The sequence below is a fragment of the Meles meles genome, chromosome 10, assembly GCF_922984935.1.
Source record: "Meles meles chromosome 10, mMelMel3.1 paternal haplotype, whole genome shotgun sequence".
Classification (NCBI taxonomy): Eukaryota; Metazoa; Chordata; class Mammalia; order Carnivora; family Mustelidae; genus Meles; species Meles meles.
Genome location: NC_060075.1, coordinates 103,682,768 through 103,699,424, shown reverse-complemented (window position 1 = coordinate 103,699,424; position 16,657 = coordinate 103,682,768). Strand labels below are relative to the sequence as shown.

The window sequence follows — 16,657 nt, the reverse complement described above, 5'->3', positions numbered from 1 at the left end:
ATACTAGCCTCACAGCCGTCTAGCATCAGTTTCTTGGGTGTTGTTATAAATGTCCACAATTCAACCTCCCCATTGTCCATCAGACAGCTGAGGAAAGGTTAAGCTGGATGTCATGGAAAACACAAAATTTTGCGTTATAGAATAAAGTCTGCAGTTTCTTGCCACGCTGACCATCGGTCAGAATCCTGTATTTAGGAAACAAAGGAGCTCAACACCCAAGTTCACAGCGGCATTTTTGTAACCGCCAATAGGTGGAAGCAACCCAAGAGCTCACCAGCTGATGAACGGACCAACAGAACATGGGCAGACAGATATCCCCCCAGCGGACAACGGATTACTCCTCATCCACGTAAAGGTAAGAAATTCTGACACGTGCCACAACATGGAGGAAACGTGAAGACAGTAACCCAAGTGACAGAAGCCAGTCACAGAAAGCCAAGGACTATGTGACGCCTCTTCTGTGAGGTCCCTAGAGTCGTCACACTCAGAGAGACGGAAAGCAGCCTGGTGGTTGCCAGGGGCTGGGGGAGTGGGAGGGGGAGTTCCTGTGGAACGGGGACAGAGTGTCAGTTTTGCAAGATGAAAAGAGTTCCGGAGACGGATGATGGTGATGACTGTACCACAGCGGGAATGTACTTTTACCACCACCGAACTGTACCATTTTTAAGAATGGTTCAGATGGGAAATTTCATGTTAAGGGTATTTCAGTAGGATAAGCAAATAAACAAATAAAATAAGATACAATGAAGTAACAAGAAGGGGGTTCTAGTCAATACTGAAGATCCACAGGAGCTCCAGATTCTTTGAGACCAAAAATAAATAAACAAACAAAATCCCACAAAGAAACCCCGCACAAAAACGCGTATGCAATGCACAGTTTAGGGAAACAGAGAAGCAGGAAACGATGATGACTTATTTTAAAGGACTGAAAGACCAGGGAGACCAGGGAGGGGGAAGTTAAGAGGAGCCTGGTAACTGTAAGCATGTGTCTTCAGAGTTTCCCACACAGTGTTGCCAAGGGTCCAAGTGGCGCAGGCCTGACCTACAGTCTGGCCCCCCGCCAGCCTCCCCCTGGCACGGGCCGCTTCGCCGATGAATGGCAGGGACCAGGTTATGGGCACCAAGGGGAATATGGACAAACAGCCCCCCAACCCCCACCACTGTGCACTGCGCCCAACTTTGCTGGGGCTCTATTGTTGGAGGTCAGAGGTCAGCCTCCCGTGTTTCCAGAGGGCCTGGCGCTGCTCAGCAGCCGGTCGGAAGCACACAAAAGCGTGGCTTGTCTCCTCTGGGCAAGATGGGAGAGGCCCCCGGGGCCAGCAGTGACGGCTCCTGTCAACAGCCACACGAGGGCTCCGCTGTTGTGGCGGGGGGTGATCTGCCCAGTTCGCAGGCACGCTGTCTCCACGAGAGACAGGCTTCCCCTCGGTCCTGAATAAGCGCTCTTCTAGCAGGCAGAGCAATTGTTTACTAGTCATTTTTGGTTTAGATTAATCTGCTCTCTGTCACCCCCCCACCCCCAACATGCTATAACTCTGTGTCCATCCCCCCCCACCCCCCTGCCACCGTAGGAGCTACGCGCAGAGGGGACTTTCTGGAGCACTTACAATTGCCCGCGTGGTTCTGGAAGTCCATCGACATATTGCTTACAAAACTGTCGTCCACGATGTCCTGCCACTTGATGTTGTCCACGTTGCAGAGGACAGGGTTGTTGCTGAAGCGCACGGCGCCTTGGAGGATTTCTGCGCAGGGAAAGAACCTCAGTGACCGCACGGCCAGGTCTGTAAACTCCCGCAAAGCACACATGCATTTCTTTACATCTGGAGTTCTGCTTGGCTAATCGTCACAACGGTCCCACCACATAGATAACGCCCGGCAGCTCCCCAGGCAGGGAGCAGACCGGCCCCAAGCACAAAGCATGGACGGGGGAAAGGAAGGGTCCTCCCCAGGAGGAGCTCCAAGACTGTCGCAGAGAATGACACTTCCCGGGGCATCGTGTGGCCTGCAGAGGGGAGGGGACAGCAGGCTTTCTGAAGCCAGAAGACCGGAGCCAACGCAAGTCGGTGGGACAGGCGGACGTTCTCGCCGGCGGACGGTGGAGAAAACCACAGAAGGAAGGCTGGGAAGTCCGAAAGGGCCAAACTGTGGGGCGTTGGGTTTAAAGTCAGAGATGACAGCAGGACAATCAGGAGAGGACATCCGGTCAGGAGGCAGCCAGAGTCAAGAGGGTAAATCTCTAATGAGAGGTCACAATTGGAACCACAAAGTAGGGGCATCAATGCTGCTGTGACCCTCGGGACGACAGACCGAGGTGCCAAGAAAGAGTACGATGGAAGGTCACGGTCGGGCCTTACAGAACACCTATGGTCTGCCACGGTGAGGAGTGAAAAGAAGTCAGCAAAGGTGCCGGACGATTCGGGTGCCCCTGACTGGGTAGCTTAGAAGAGAAAGAGGCCATCGGCCTGGACGCCGTCATTCTTCTATTTTTACTTTCAGTACTTAATGATTTTATTATTTGTCGTGGGCACTGAGTTAATTTTTAGTAACAGTACTTGATTAGTATGGAAAATTTAAATAGTTATCTGGTAACAAGAAATCATGTGCACGCGTACAACCCCATACCAACAGCGGAAAGAACACCAGGAAGGGGAGTAAGAGCTCCTCAAGTGCTTTTCCCATAGTAATTCCCTTAATTTTCCCCCCATGCCCAGGAAGTGTGTAACCATTGCTACGCACAGTTTTAAAGTGGAGGAAGCTGAGACAGAGAGAGAACCCGCTCCAGGGGCATCTGGCTGGGGAGTGATGGAACCAGGCCTGGAACCCAGACAGTCTGGCTCCAGGGTCCACGCTCTTAACTGCATCTGCCCGTCACCACGACAGAGCATGAGGCCAGACGGGCAGATTGAGGCATGCTGGATGCACATACCATTTTGCAAAATGTGTAAATAGCACAAATTAGTATCAGCATAAACGCGGACTATGTGCGTGGGTGCTGTGAGCACCTACCGTGCTGGGTGCAAAGTCTTAGGGCCGTTTCATAGGATGGCCAAATGCAGGAGCCCGACTCGAGGGCTGTGCCAGCCGCTTTGGAGCCCGGGTATGGACGCCTTGCCTCATCCCAGCGCTGCTGTCTGCCAGGCCCAACCACTCCCAGGACTCCCTGCTGTTTTGCACCCTCTGCTGGCACCCCCCCCCCCTTTCCTGGTGGGCCCTCTTCCCACCACAACTGCATAGCACAGGGGAAGGGTAAAGACTCCAGCGACCATTCCTGCCTTTTTTTTTTCTTTTAAATGAATTTGGGACCTTAGGAGGATCACTTGGCCACCATTTCTCTATGTGTAAGACGGTGGCAGTGTAAACACCTGTGATGGAGGACAGGCTGGGCCCCACGTTCCCGAACTAACAGGACCGGCACCGGCTCCGCACCCACCACACTGCGAGGGCACGCTTCCATCATCTTCACTTTTGTTGAAATCGACTTCTGTCTCTCCTACCCTCTTCTTTAGCTTGCACTCGGAGGTCCCGCCTGAGTGTCCCACTCGCGGGAATTCAAACCCTGCAACACCGTCATTCTCTGTCCTTAAGTCATGCTCTGTGTGACAGCATCACTCTGAAAGCGGCCTCAGATAGGTGAGGTTTTTAATGCCCGTCCCTTATACCCGAGGTCCAAGTAACAGGACTGGCCGTTTACTCCGTCCCTAGGCACAGAGAGCCAGAAGCTCAGCCAAGGTCGTTTCGGTCTCTGTTTCCAGGAACCACTGCCATTTCTTACTAACTCTCTGGGTAGCTCTGCAGGGATACAGGGCAAATTTAAATGGTTTAAATCTTCCCTTCCCATCACTGACTGTCTTCTTGAACTTCCACCTACCGTCTCGAGCACGTAGCTAGCACTCGGAGCATCTGTATTTGACGGATACAAGATTTCTCTGAGTGGCATTCAGAAAAGTGACCGGTTCAGTGGCATTCAGAAAAGTGACCGGTTCACTGAGCACCTGCAGCCACAGTGTCCCCGCGCGGGGGGGCCTCTCACCGTGTAAGTTTCTCAGGGGAAGCTCCTGCAGCCCGGTTTTGTTTGTGCCGTAGTTGGATAAGACGGACAAGGCGTGTGTGTTTTCATAGAGTACGTTTCCTCGGATGATCTGCAGGTTTTCCAAGGGAATCTTCTCCACAGTGTTCAGGGCAATGAGGACATAGCCGGCAACTTCCTGGATGGTCTGAGGAGACAGAACGGGACCACGCTGTTTCTCTTGTGAGGAGTTCCAGAACGCAAGGTCGAACATGGGTCTAGGAAGCCCAGGACACCTGAGTGACCCACGCACACGAGAGACCAACGGACATCAGGCAGGTAGAGGACTACAGTGGGGACGTGGGTGGGGGAGGGGTGACAGGATTTCCAATGACTCCTACACTTTTGTCCCTTGAGCTTGCTGGCAGTTAATGAAGGGCGAAGGACATTATTCAGGAATGCTGTGATTCGCATTTCACGTGGTTTCGGGACACTCAGAATAAAATGAGAAAGTTTTATTAATTTATTTTGTATCTGTCTTGCATGCTCTCTTATTAGAAAAAAAATAATAACCCAGAAAACCAAACTCAGCTACGACAAAGCTCTGAAGCCTTCAGAGCTGGGTCCTTTTGGCTCACTAGAGCCTGCTGTGAAATATTTGGGAAATGTGTGAAGTGGTGTAGCGGGAGTACCAAGCAAACAGGAAAAAGCTACCAACAACAGAAAGAACACCAGCAAGGGGAGTAAGGAAGTAGGAAAAAGCTACAAAGCGGAACTTATTTTAAAGTTCCAATTAGGGGCACCTGGGTGACTCAGTGGGTTAAAGCCTCTGCCTTTGGCTCAGGTCATGATCCCAGAGTCCTGGGATGGAGCCCTACATTGGGCTCTCTGCTCAGCAGGGAGCCTGCTTCCTCCTCTCTCTGCCTGCCTCTCTGCCTACTTGTGATCTCTGTCTGTCAAATAAATAAAATCTTTAAAAAAAAAAAGTTCCAAAAAAAAAAAAAGTTCCAATTAAAGAGCCAATACAGCTAACACAATGGTTAGATGTTTAATATCAGGGTGTGCGATGATGGTGGAATGCCAGGCTGGCCTGTTTCTCTGTATTATTTCATAGCTATAACTTGACGCTAGCTGGAGGAGTGGTTTTCTGATAAAACTTGCATCTGTAGCTCCCCAGGACTTGTAGCTGCCAGAGCGAAAGCAAATACACTGAGGTTCTATTTCTTTTTATCATATTTGGGTAAGATGGTCAAATTGATGGAACTAACCTTTAAGAAGGAAAGGTCATAATTCTTTTGCATGTAGGTAATTTCCAAATTCCCAAGGACCACCTCACAGTTATTGAACATCCTCTGAAGGCTCAGGAAGTGGTCTTCAAAAGTGCCCAACTGGGTGAGCCGGTTACTGGTGCCTTGGCAAACTGCAAAGAAAAGGGGAAAAAAAGAGATATCACATGAAACGCCAGGTAAAATAGCAAAGGTAAAATAAAAGGGTCATACATTTCAACTAACTTTGCGAGTTTCGGTGACTTGCAGTATTAATTCTGATAAAAGGTCACTCAAGACGAATGGGACAAGAAAACGTTTGTCTGTATAAGGTACAGTTCATAATCAGTCCCTATAATGCAAGGGGTCATTTTCAACTATTAAAAATTCAAGGGGAAATAGGGGGAATTCTATGAAAATCTTTAAGACAACATAGTCTTTTTTTTCCTTCAAAGATTTATTTATTTATTTCAGAGAGAGAAGGCGAGAACGGGAGCGTGAGCGCGTGGGGTGGAGGGAAAGAGAGTCTGAAGCAGAGCCTGACACAGGGCTCCACTGCAAGGACCTGAGGTCATAATCTAAGTCAAAACCAAGAGTCAGAAGCTCAACCGACAGCACCGTCCAAGCACCCCAAAACAAAACAGTCCTTCAGAGCTCTGGGAGACAAACAAACAAACAAAATGTGTCATAAGGTATTTAAATAATATAATGACAATGTTGAGCTAATAACTATATAATGAACTTTTTACTTTACAAAAAAGATAGAATACCACATTACTGTGTGTCCAAAGGATATTTACAAACATAACATAGGCTGGCCGATATTTTCGGACCACAATGTTGTACAACTTAAAATCAGGGACAAGAGTGTCAATTAAAATCCAACTGTGTAGGGATTAAAAATATTCGTTTATACTAATGCATCAAAGAATAAATCAAAGGACTAATTATATACCTAGAAAATAATGAAATGGAAACATACGTTTAAAAACACACTCAGCTACTAAGAAATCGACGGGTCCCTCTGTCTGTCCGTGTGGACCGCAGGTGGAGGTGAACTGCTTTGCCTTTTTTGGCAGGACACAGCCTTGGCACACTTAACCCCCCAATGTTTTAACCTAATACAAGAAACAGTTTGAAGTAGGGGACGAAGTTAGCCTATGGAAATACACTTGACAGTCTATGTTTAAAAAAGCAAAGGAGATTATAATAAAGTCGTACTTACAAACCCAGCTCTTTGAAAGACATGTTTAAGCAAGCATACCAAAACAAAGAGGTTGGGGCTTTTGAAGCAGGGAGCTTGTTAAGAGACTGCACTTTGAACCAAAATTACCGTAAGAGTGAAGAAATATGGCCTCTGGCTTTGGAGGTTAGGTTCAGAACCAGCCAGGTTCTGCCACGTTTGCAAAGGCATGACTGCCATCAGCGGCCAGGTGCTTGAACGCCAAAACAAGGCCAAAGTCAATATGCAGGTACTTTCCTCAGAAACACTTTCTAAATTTACATTTATATTTTATAGGCTTCTTTGTTCCCTCTTCATGGGAACTGCCCGGAAGAGCGCCGTCTGACCATCTGCCCTTTGCATTTTTGGGCCACGGCAGCAAGCCCAAGTTCAGACACCCCCTAATCAACCCGAAGCATTTATACCAACATTCAGGGTGAAGCAATCGCCACATCCTCTTTGACTCTACGGGGATTTCCCTCTTCTCCTCTTTTGTGGTCTCATTCAAATCTGGTGGTAGCGAGAACTCTCACATGAGAACTACAACAGTCCGACAATACCGAGCCCCCATCTGCTCCAGGGGCAGAAGGGTTCCATAAGTCTCCCAACCACAACACTGGATGCAACAACCCAACACCTCCGGGCTGCTCTCACTCGGGGGTATGGGCTACTTCGATTGCAACCTCAATCTGGAACATCTGTACACAGCTGGCAGCAACGCGTGCAGATGGGGCCAGACTGATTTCCCAATTCCAAGGTCTTCAAAGATGCCACCACCAAAGTAGGTACAGGGTTGTGACAATAACCCAGGACCTTTCAGCTGGCACATGTTGAAACTAAAGCCCTTCTCCCAGCTGGCAGACTGTGGTCTCTCCATTTCAGCCTGACTGGCTGTCATCTCCATGGCACATTATTGGTCACACCCTTCATCCCAGCCGGTGAACAGTGTCCTAACACTTGGGGTTGGAGTGCATCTCAGAAGAGTTTCTTCGGGGGCACCTGGGTGGCTCAGTGGGTTAAGCCGCTGCCTTCGGCTCGGGTCATGATCTCAGGGTCCTGGGATCGAGTCCCACGTCGGGTCCTGGGATCGAGTCCCACGTCGGGCTCTCTGCTCGGCAGGGAGCCTGCTTCCCTCTCTCTCTCTCTCTCTGCCTGCCTCTCTGCCTACTTGTGATCTCTCTCTCTCACAGTCAAATAAATAAAATCTTTAAAAAAAAAAAAAGATTTAGAAGAGTTTCTTTGGTATCCAGAGAAATGAAAACTGTAACAGTTGCTTTCATTTTAAGGAATTTTTTTTTTTAAGATTTTACTTATTTACTTGAGAGAGCTCGAGCACAAGCAGGGGACAGGGGCAGAGGGAGAAGCAGACTCCCCGCTGAGCAGGGAGCGGGATGAGGAGCTCCAACCCAGGACTCTGAACCCTAGGCAGACGGACTGAGCCACCCAGGTGCCCCCAGTTGCTTTAAATGATACAGAGTATCAGCTTGTAAATTTCTCTCAGCTCAACCAAGGAATTTTTATTACTAAATCAATGACAAAGAAACTTTTGTCAGTAAAAAAGGAAAACATGCCCTTTAAGTTTAGCCTGTTACATTATAGAAAAAATAATTTCAAAAAGATTGTAGTTGCGCTTTCATTCATTCATTTGAAAGATGCTAAACGAGCTCCTAAAATATTTATTTGATGAATACCTATCATTACCCTTCATTGTTTACAATTAGTATTCTACATTCAGAAAAAGAGATGCTACATTTGGAAGATAACAGCAACATTACACATTATCAATGTGAACATTAATTCAAAAAACATTTTGGGAAGCAAGTGCACAACCTGTGTAAACAACTAAATATGCTTTAGAAAACTTCATGCAAAATGTTGTTCATTTTTTAAAATATGGCAAACAACTCCAAACCGCCCTAAATGTTTATCTTGTCCAACACGTGCATTCTTGAGAACAAGAAAGCAGTTGGTACACTGTGTGACTCCATTGAAGGCAAATCCATCTTAAATTCTATTCCAGGATTAATTGCTCAAGTCTCAAAAGAAATTATTACAAAGCTGCTTCTTCTGAGGCTTTCTCCCGCCGTCTGCCAAAAGGAGATGACCATGTCTTAAAAGTCCAGAGTAAGGATCAGACAGATTTGACCGATGCCTCTTGATTCAACAAAGTATCGGCTTCGTTCCATATTTACACCAAAGGGCTCGCAGCATGAATATAAAGTAATGAGAAGACTTAAATGTGAGACCACTGAATTAGTAAAATTTTTTCTGAAAAAATCAGATTAACAAGTTAGGCAGGTTTAAGATAGAACTGCAAAGGGCAAGAGCTTTTTAATTCATCCAGGAGAAAGCTTTCGTTTTGCCCTTCCTCAGTATGTGACCCTGAATGACTTCCCTAAGCTCTCTACTGCGTGCTTTTCTCAAGCAGTAGACGCGGTGAAGACTCGGTGAAAATAATACTGACCTTCCAGAATTCTTTTCAAGACTGAATAAACACAACAGCTTTCAACGTGCTTTTGTTAAAATTAGCTAGCGAGAAAGGTGACAGTAACATAAGACCCAACTGCACAGATGTTAGGGGACCACTGCGGAACACACTTGCCCCATGGTATTATCTAAACTGGGAGTGCTGGGATCTGCAAAGAGCTTTCCTCAAATATTGGCCATTAAATAGAGCTACTTTGTCTGTAGACTATTCACCAGAAAAGGAAAGAAAAAGGAACATATTTAATGATTTCATTAAAATATCCATTGAGGATTAGGGGTTGAAGCGACTGATTCTAAGAGAAACTTAGTATCATTTTAGGGCTATCTGTTTGAAGACAAGACAATTAAGGTATATCATCGTCCATACAAGATGCTAGTAATTTATTTGCTTTTCCTGTTACAAATCTGAAGACAAATTCTTCTTCTTTTTTTCTTTAAGATTTTAATTAATTAATTTATTTGACAGAGATCACAAGTAGGCAGAGAGGCAGGCGGGAGAGGGGGGAGGGAAGCAGGCTCCCCACTGGGCAGAGAGCCCAATGCGGGGCTCAATCTCAGGACCCTGAGATCATAATCTGAGCTGAAGGCAGAGGCTTAACCCACTGAGCCACCCAGGTACCCCCGAAGACAAATTCTTCTGAATTGAGAGCAGCAGTCCCCAGGACACAGGCCCTACAAAAACCTTAGCTTTTTACCCTCAGATTTTATTACGAAGATTCATTAATGTGTAGAGAAGCTGAAAGGACGATACCATGAATAGCCTTAGATTAGCCTTGTGCTCCTTTCATCATGCATCTACCCATCTTATTTCCACCCCACTCCCCTTAAAGCCATAAACCACCACAAGTGATTTGTCTTCACCTGGAATAGTTTTGCCTACTTTAGAATTTAGTATTAATGGGATTACGTAGTGTTGTCCTTTTGTGCAAGGCTGACTTCACATCCGTGTCCTGCTGCACGAACTAGCCTCTGCTGGCAGATGGACACTTGCGCTTTATGGGAAGTTATCTGCATATCATCCTTGGGAATTTAGGGCTGGTCCACAGTCTGGTTGTTTCTTTTCTTTTCTTTCCTTCTTCTTTTCTTTCCTTCCTTCCTTCCTCCTTCCCTCCCCCCTTCTTTCCTTTCGTCCCTCCCACCCTTCCTTCCTTCTTTCCTTTCTTTCAGATTTTATTTATTTGACAGGGCAAGTAGGCAGAGCGGCAGGCAGAGGGAAAGGGAGAAGCAGGCTCCCCGCTGAGCAGAGAGCCCCAACATGACAGAGGGCTCCTTCCCAGGACCCTGGGATCCTGACCGGAGCCAAAGGCAGACATTTAATCGACTGAGCCACCCAGACGCCCTCAGGTGTTATTTTCCTTAAGAGCCCCCCAATTTATCTGAACTGAAAATGAAGACAATTCGCCTCCTCTAAGTCTTGGAATACCCTCGATTTTACGGGGTAGGGCCTGTGGCTTTCCCACCCCGTTATGGGGGTATACACCTCTCTTTCCCCACAAGTCTGGGCAAATCCGCATTGCTGATTAAGACACAACATTAAAACTAGTTTCTCCAGATTTTCCCCAAATCCACTTAGACACTTTTGAAATCACCTAGGAAAATTTATAATTGGTTTAATTTGTTGTTTTCTCAACTATGTATGAATATTTGCCAAAGTAGTAGGGCTCTTGCAAATCTCTCCCCTTGGCCTCCTAAATTGTCTGTCCTTTTATCCTTGCCCCATTTTCCACAGAACACTTGGTTTTGAAGCAGAAGGCACATCACACGCCTCCTTGGCGTGCATCATCCCCATTTCCCAGTGTAATCAGAACACAGTACAAGCTCCTTCTCATCATCCCTACTTCTCTCGGTCTCTCCTTGCTCACTGTCCCAGCCACACACTCCCCTAGTTCTCTCCAGCTGGTCCAGTTCTCATTCACTTCAGGGCTGCCCCATCTGCTGTCCCATCTCCCGTCCCTCCAGATGTTTGCATCTCTGTTTCCCTTTTATCACTGGGATTCCAACTCAATGGTCCTCCCTTCAGGAAAGCCTGCTCTGGAACCAGATTAGCTTAAGTTCCCACCATTAAATTCTATCATATCCCCCTGCTCTCTTTACTTCCAGTAAACTGATCACTCCTTCCAACTATTATTTGCTTTTGCAAATATATGTATTTATTTATTCATTCATCTATATGGCGGGGAGTGGTGGATTTTATTTAAAAAAATTTTTTTAAAAGATTCATTCATTTATCTGAGGGGGGGTTCGCTTGGTTCGATCCCAGAACCCAAGATTATGATCTCCCAGAATCAGAGATCATGATCTAAGCCCAAATCAAGAGCTGCTTAACTGATTGAGCTCCCCAGACCCCTGCATCCCCTTCCTGGAGACTGATTCTGATTGATACATGTGTATCTCACTAGACTGGCTGCTGTGATGTGTGTATGTGTTACTGCATTTCCATTTGAGATGAGGAAGCAATGAGGGGCTGTGGGACCATGGATGACAGGAATGAGACCATAAAAGTCTTGGATGACTTGACGGGGTCTCTTTGCCTCTCTTATTTCCATATATCCGATGGAAGAGGAGGCAGGATGTCTTACAAGAGTGGCAGTCCTCACACCTTCTGGTTGGTCACTGTAAAATCTTTCTAGTCTAACATACACGATCAAGCTTTAAAAGCCAGAGGAGGACTTTTTAAACCACCTTCATGCTGAAAAGGTTTAAGGAAATCCCAAATAAAATGATATTTACAGATTTAAAAATATAGAAGGCAAAAATACTCAGAAAACTTGTTAGAAGTTTCACTGTATCAGGATTTTTCATTTCTTTTGCCTTTAACCCACTGAGCCACCCAGGTGCCCCTATCATTTCTTTTGCCTTACGGAAACTATATTGTGTAGTGATTTCAAAATGTGTATGTCTATCCATCTCAACTATGCTAAAAATGCCCAGAATATGCACCAAGTTGCTGTCTTTGATGAATAGTGGGATTCTGGGTGTTTTATTTATTCCTCACGGGTTTTCAGCTTTTCCTATTTCCCACAGTGACCATATAGGACTTTATAAAAAAAAAAAAATTACTGAGGGGTACGTCTACAAACATCTGTGTCAAACAAGGCCAAAAGAAAGACATTTTCATATAATACATTTTTAATGGAGAAATGATCGAGTACAATTATTAAGGTCCTCAAAGTTTTACATTGTCCACATCTAGTACCTGTGTAAATGCGCTTTAAAAAATAGTGATAATTGACGAACAGCGGAGTACTACAGACAAAATGTTAGGAGGGAGAATAAGCTGGAGATAGTTCACCTCATTATTGTTCTTAACACTTGCATTGAGCAGCTCTTGGAAAACACGATGCGTTGCACAGAGATAGTCTCGCTTCATATGGCGATGTGCTTGACGAGTTCCCAAGCTGCATTTTTTCCCCTTGATCTATACATTTTTTTACATTGGTTTTGGGGAGCACAGGGTAATTTATCTCACAGATAAATGTTATAAATTGTGATTACAGTACCAGACAAGCCTATGGAACTTATTTAATTAACAGTTGGTAATAGGAAAGTAGAAAAGCTATGGTTGAGTCATAATGAAATCACTGGGCAAAAAAATAAAAGTAAAAACAAAGTGGCGTTTACATTGTCACTGTGGGTTTAATCAAAGCATTTGTAGAATGGGGAAAGTCTCACATTTGTGAAGATTTTCCTTTGTTTTCCAGAACTTAATATTTTATCAGTAGTTCCTTATTTTATCCTATTTGATTTCTAACTAATACATAGTTCTCAGCTTATAGGCATCCAAAGATGGTTGTCAAGCTGACTTTGAATCTACACTGTGACCTGGAAATGCATATGAAATCGTCGAAAGATCTTCTTAAATATCTGATAATTTGCCACGTGCATTTCTAACATCCCTACTGGACTAAGCATGCCAAGCTCTGACTTGTCCGACACAACTGCAGGCTACAGGAACTCCAATTAAGTTAATAAGCAGAAGATGTTAAATAACATCTTTTATTTTTGAGTTAGGGAACAGAACACCTAAGCTGGTTGGTTTCTATCCCCACGGTTCTCCTCCTAGCCATTACATTAATCCCAAGATTTTTAAACAACAGACAGAGTTAGGATACCTTTGTATAGCGTGTCTACTCTCTTGGGAGTTAACTGATGTGCCTGAGCCCCAGGAAGTCCAGTTCTCCGAGGGACTGTGGAATATGCGTCCAGTGACATCATCACACACCTATCAGAGTGACGATGGTGATGGTATCATTATGGGATGGTCTCCTGCTGGTTATCTGGGTCTCAACGTTTCTCACCGGTTAAAAATGGGACCAGCTGAGCCTACTTGACAGAGCAGCTATGAGGTCATGGACGTGGAAGTACTTCATAACTCACAACTCTCTGAATATAAATCACGTCCGACGCTGGGGCTTTACCCTAGCAACCAAACTTCGGCCATCTATTTCTGCCGACATCTTCACGATACCAAAAAACCATTTCCTACCCCTCACCCAGGAACTTAAAAAAAAATTTTTTTAATAGCCTCGGCAGAATTGGTGAGTTGTACTGAAATTTGGGATAGCATTAAGATTCTGAAATAAAGGGGCGCCAGGGTGGCTCAGTGTGTGAAAGCCTCTACCTTCGGCTCAGGTCATGATCGTGCGGCCCTGGAATCAAGCCCCGCGTCGGGCTCTCTGCTCAGCGGGGAGCCTGCTTCCCTTCCTCTCTCTCTCTGCCTTCCTCTCTGCCTGCTTGCAATCTTTGTCTGTCAAATAAATAAATAAAATCTTTAAAAAAAATTCTGAAATAAAAGTCACCACTTTGTATTATAGGCTGTTATCCCGAGAATGGTCCTAACAATGGAAACCAAGTATCTTAAATCACAGGGCTGGAAATCCATTCCATTTCTAAAAAAGATTTTATTTATTCATTTGAGAGGACAGAAAGTGAGTGAGCAAGATACAGACAGAGAATGGATGGGGGAAGGGGAAGAGGGAAAATCAGGCTCCCCACTGAGCAGGGAACCCGATGTGGGGCTCGATCCCAGGACCCCCGGGATCATAATCTGACCTAAAGGTAGACACTTAACCAACTGGGCCACCCAGGCGTGCCCCTCCATTCCATTTTTTTTATAGGTAGTTTATTGGTTAGTCAGAGATGAATCTGACCTATATTATTGAACTATGACAAACTGATCTGGATGAAAAAAGATTTCATAAAGCAATACCAACTTTTTATTCGCCCAATCCAATAAATCCCTTTGAATACCTAGTACGTATCAGACAACACTCTGTCATGGTGGCCAGGGTCTCCGTATTTGAAACATATGGCTGTGTACTGAACAGAAATTCATGGATGGAGGAATTACAGATATCACCATTTATATCAGCTTATACAGAACTAGGTCTATGTGTGGCTAACACATACTTTGACTGACTACTGAATGCTGAGCTGGGCGCACAGGAGAAAGGACAGAACACTGGATTTGGTTTAAAATCTCTCCATGTGAAAATATAAACAACAGTGAGTTGAGTGTGTCTGGTTTTTCCTTTCTAGAGATACCATGAGCAAGCTCCTCCTCTCTGGCCCGAGTTCTGTTTTGCTAATCTCCTAGCTGGGGACGACTGCTTACTCATGTGCAGGGGCTCTCTCTTCACAGACAGGAATACTTCTGAGGTGACTCATGCCACTTCCCTTCCAAAAGTCTTGTAGCCAAACCACGGCTTCTATCCTCGCCTCCACTGCAATGTCTGCTTCTGACCTATTTCTTGCGAGCTTTGCTGCCTTCTCAGACTCATGTCCCTCAGACCTACCGGTGCAGGGCAGTGCGGAGTCAAGAATCTTTAATCTTGTCGGCGCCTGCCATCTCCACCGTCCTTCCCAGCCTCCAAGGCTGCCCCGAAACCTGCCTGTTACTCAGATGAGGAAGAGGAGTTGAGGAGCAAGTTCCACGGAAGAACCCACTGAGCGAGGATGGGTTTGCCCGTCCGATCCATTGTCTGCCTCCCAGAAGGCCAGGAGACTTGGAGGGATGCGGCACTTCCGGGGCGGGGCTGGGGAAGGGGACACCAGTGATTGTCACAGATGATGAAGCCCAGAGAAGGGCTGGTGGGAGGACGTGGGAAATACAAATACAAATACAAAAATACAAAACTCCAAAAAGAGGGTGGTGTCAAAGGCCATTGCTTGAAAACCGGGTTTCAAAGCTGATGAGAGTTTGACCAAAGGCTGCCTTCGGTTGACTACCTACCAACTCTCCATTCTGACTTGACTCAGTTCAGTAGCGAACTGGTGAGCAGAAAACAGAGGTGGTGGGGTGGGGGGGTGAGCCTTCAGGTCCAACATTCCCAAAGCCCTTGGCACACGTGGTCTGGTAACTTGCTACGTTTTTCAACAGCTTCTCACCGCCTAATGGCTAATGTTGTATCTCGGGGTGCAGCTTTTCTTTTCCTACGTACACCCTCACAATCTGCCATTCCCAGCAAGGGGACGTGGAGGTAAAGTGAGGCAGGGCTGACGAGATTTCACTCCTCTGGGCACAGTCCTCACCCAACTCACATACCTTCTGTTTTGTGTTCTGCTCAGGTCCACATGACTCACTCTCTAATGACAAAGGCTGAGTAATAGTCCCCACATTGGGCTCTCTGCTTGCTGGTTGAGTTGTCCTTCTAGAATTCGTGTGAATGCCTTGCATGGCTGAGGAGCCTTGTGGCGGGTGGTGTCATTAGCCTTGGGTGTCGCTACAGCACCTGTCAGAAAGCGTTCACTGGCCTATGCTCTGGGACCTGCCCCTGGGCCGTGAGGGGCTGTTTGTTCTTTTGTTCATTCACTTAGTTAACTAAAGCATATTTAATAAACTAGTACAGCCACGGCTGCCAAGAATGAATCAGAAGTACTCACGGCCCTGCAGGAATACAGGAGCCCTTTGGGGAGATGACTTTACACATGACATCATCACAGGACGTCCTAAAGCCACTCAGGGGAGAGACGTACGAAAGGAACCCAAGTCAGAAAGCAGAGAAATGCCGGCCTGTAGTTATCTGGGGGAGAGGACTCCAACATTCCTTATTACCAGGCAAATGGAAATGGGATACTTCACCTTCAGAGTTAAAAAAAAAAAAACAAAAAAAACAAGTCGCCAGCAAGTGCCAGGTGCTGAGCCCCGTGGCTTTGCCTCACCGTCCCACAATAAACCACACTCCACAAAAGAGGTTTCTTCCACTGCTATCTGGTTTTCTAGATTCCTCTCCTCTGGGTCACTGCCCATATCCCAATTCGGGGGTTCCAAATGACCCTTGGTGGGTCTGTTTATAGTAATCTGTAAGGACCATGTCTCCATCCATTCTTACTGAACAAAATTCTGGAAAAGATTTAGATTTGCAAGGATATAAAAGATTTCTAGTCCAGAAAGGGGGACAAGGACCTTTGTTGCAAGCATTTCTCTGCAGAAAGACTCTGGGTTCTATGGGGCAGTGCCTGCCCACCCCCTATGCCAAGTAGCTTAACTGTTTGTTTAAACTTTCTGTTATTATCCAGGTTTTGACAAAAATCAGTCTCTAATGCACAACTGTTTTAAGGCTGTCTCTGAATAACACACACACATTCAGGTGAATAACACACACATTTCAGTTTACCCATGAGCATTAGAAAGAACAAACAACAGAAACAGCCCCCCTACACCCCCACCCCACAAAT

The 16,657-nt window shown here is 45.9% G+C and overlaps 1 protein-coding gene across 4 annotated transcripts in view; it reads right to left on the bottom strand.

Annotated features, from left to right (window-relative positions):
- Positions 1–16,657, bottom strand: part of EGFR (epidermal growth factor receptor) — a 211,082-nt gene that overhangs the window by 62,768 nt on the left and 131,657 nt on the right. For 3 of the 4 annotated variants that reach the window (XM_046020189.1, XM_046020191.1, XM_046020187.1), the window contains exons 2-4: positions 5,275–5,426; positions 4,031–4,214; positions 1,608–1,742 (exon numbers count right to left, since the gene is read on the bottom strand). In XM_046020189.1, the coding sequence (XP_045876145.1) occupies positions 1,608–1,742; positions 4,031–4,214; positions 5,275–5,426 (471 nt within the window). Of the gene's footprint in view, positions 1–1,607; positions 1,743–4,030; positions 4,215–5,274; positions 5,427–6,496; positions 6,531–16,657 lie in introns of those variants that run through there. The other variant, XM_046020190.1, reaches the window with a different exon arrangement.